Source organism: Apaloderma vittatum, unplaced genomic scaffold, assembly GCF_000703405.1.
Source record: "Apaloderma vittatum isolate BGI_N311 unplaced genomic scaffold, ASM70340v1 scaffold7701, whole genome shotgun sequence".
NCBI lineage: Eukaryota > Metazoa > Chordata > Aves > Trogoniformes > Trogonidae > Apaloderma > Apaloderma vittatum.
The window spans coordinates 1-271 of record NW_009698531.1 but is presented as its reverse complement, the minus strand read 5'-3'; the positions used below and the strand labels follow the sequence as shown (position 1 = coordinate 271).

Sequence of the window (271 nt, the reverse complement as noted above, 5' to 3'; positions counted from 1 at the left end):
CATTGGCCTGGCCAAACCAGTCAATAAACCAGCGCCCCATCATTACGAGGCCAGGCACGTGGTGGTCCACTCGAACCCCGCCGAGTACGGCGCACGGGATTCCTCAGGTGTCCGAGCCTCTGTCATGGTGGTCCCCAACAGCAGCACGCCCACGGCAGACCTGGAGGTGCAGCAGGCCACCAACCGCGAGACCTCTCCCTCAGTCCTCAACGACAAGGCGAGCTTGCACTTAGGAAAGCCAGCCCACCGCTCCTACGCCCTGTCCCCGCAG

The 271-nt window shown here is 63.8% G+C and overlaps 1 protein-coding gene across 1 annotated transcript in view; it reads left to right on the top strand.

The window, feature by feature from the left end:
* Window positions 1-268, top strand: part of LOC104280414 (ataxin-1-like) — a gene marked incomplete at its 3' end in the record, with an annotated part of 1,289 nt that extends 1,021 nt beyond the window's left edge. Inside the window, exon 2 of the mRNA XM_009878060.1 lies at window positions 1-268. Within this exon, the coding sequence (XP_009876362.1) occupies window positions 1-268 (268 nt within the window).
* Between the last annotated feature and the right edge of the window lie 3 nt (window positions 269-271).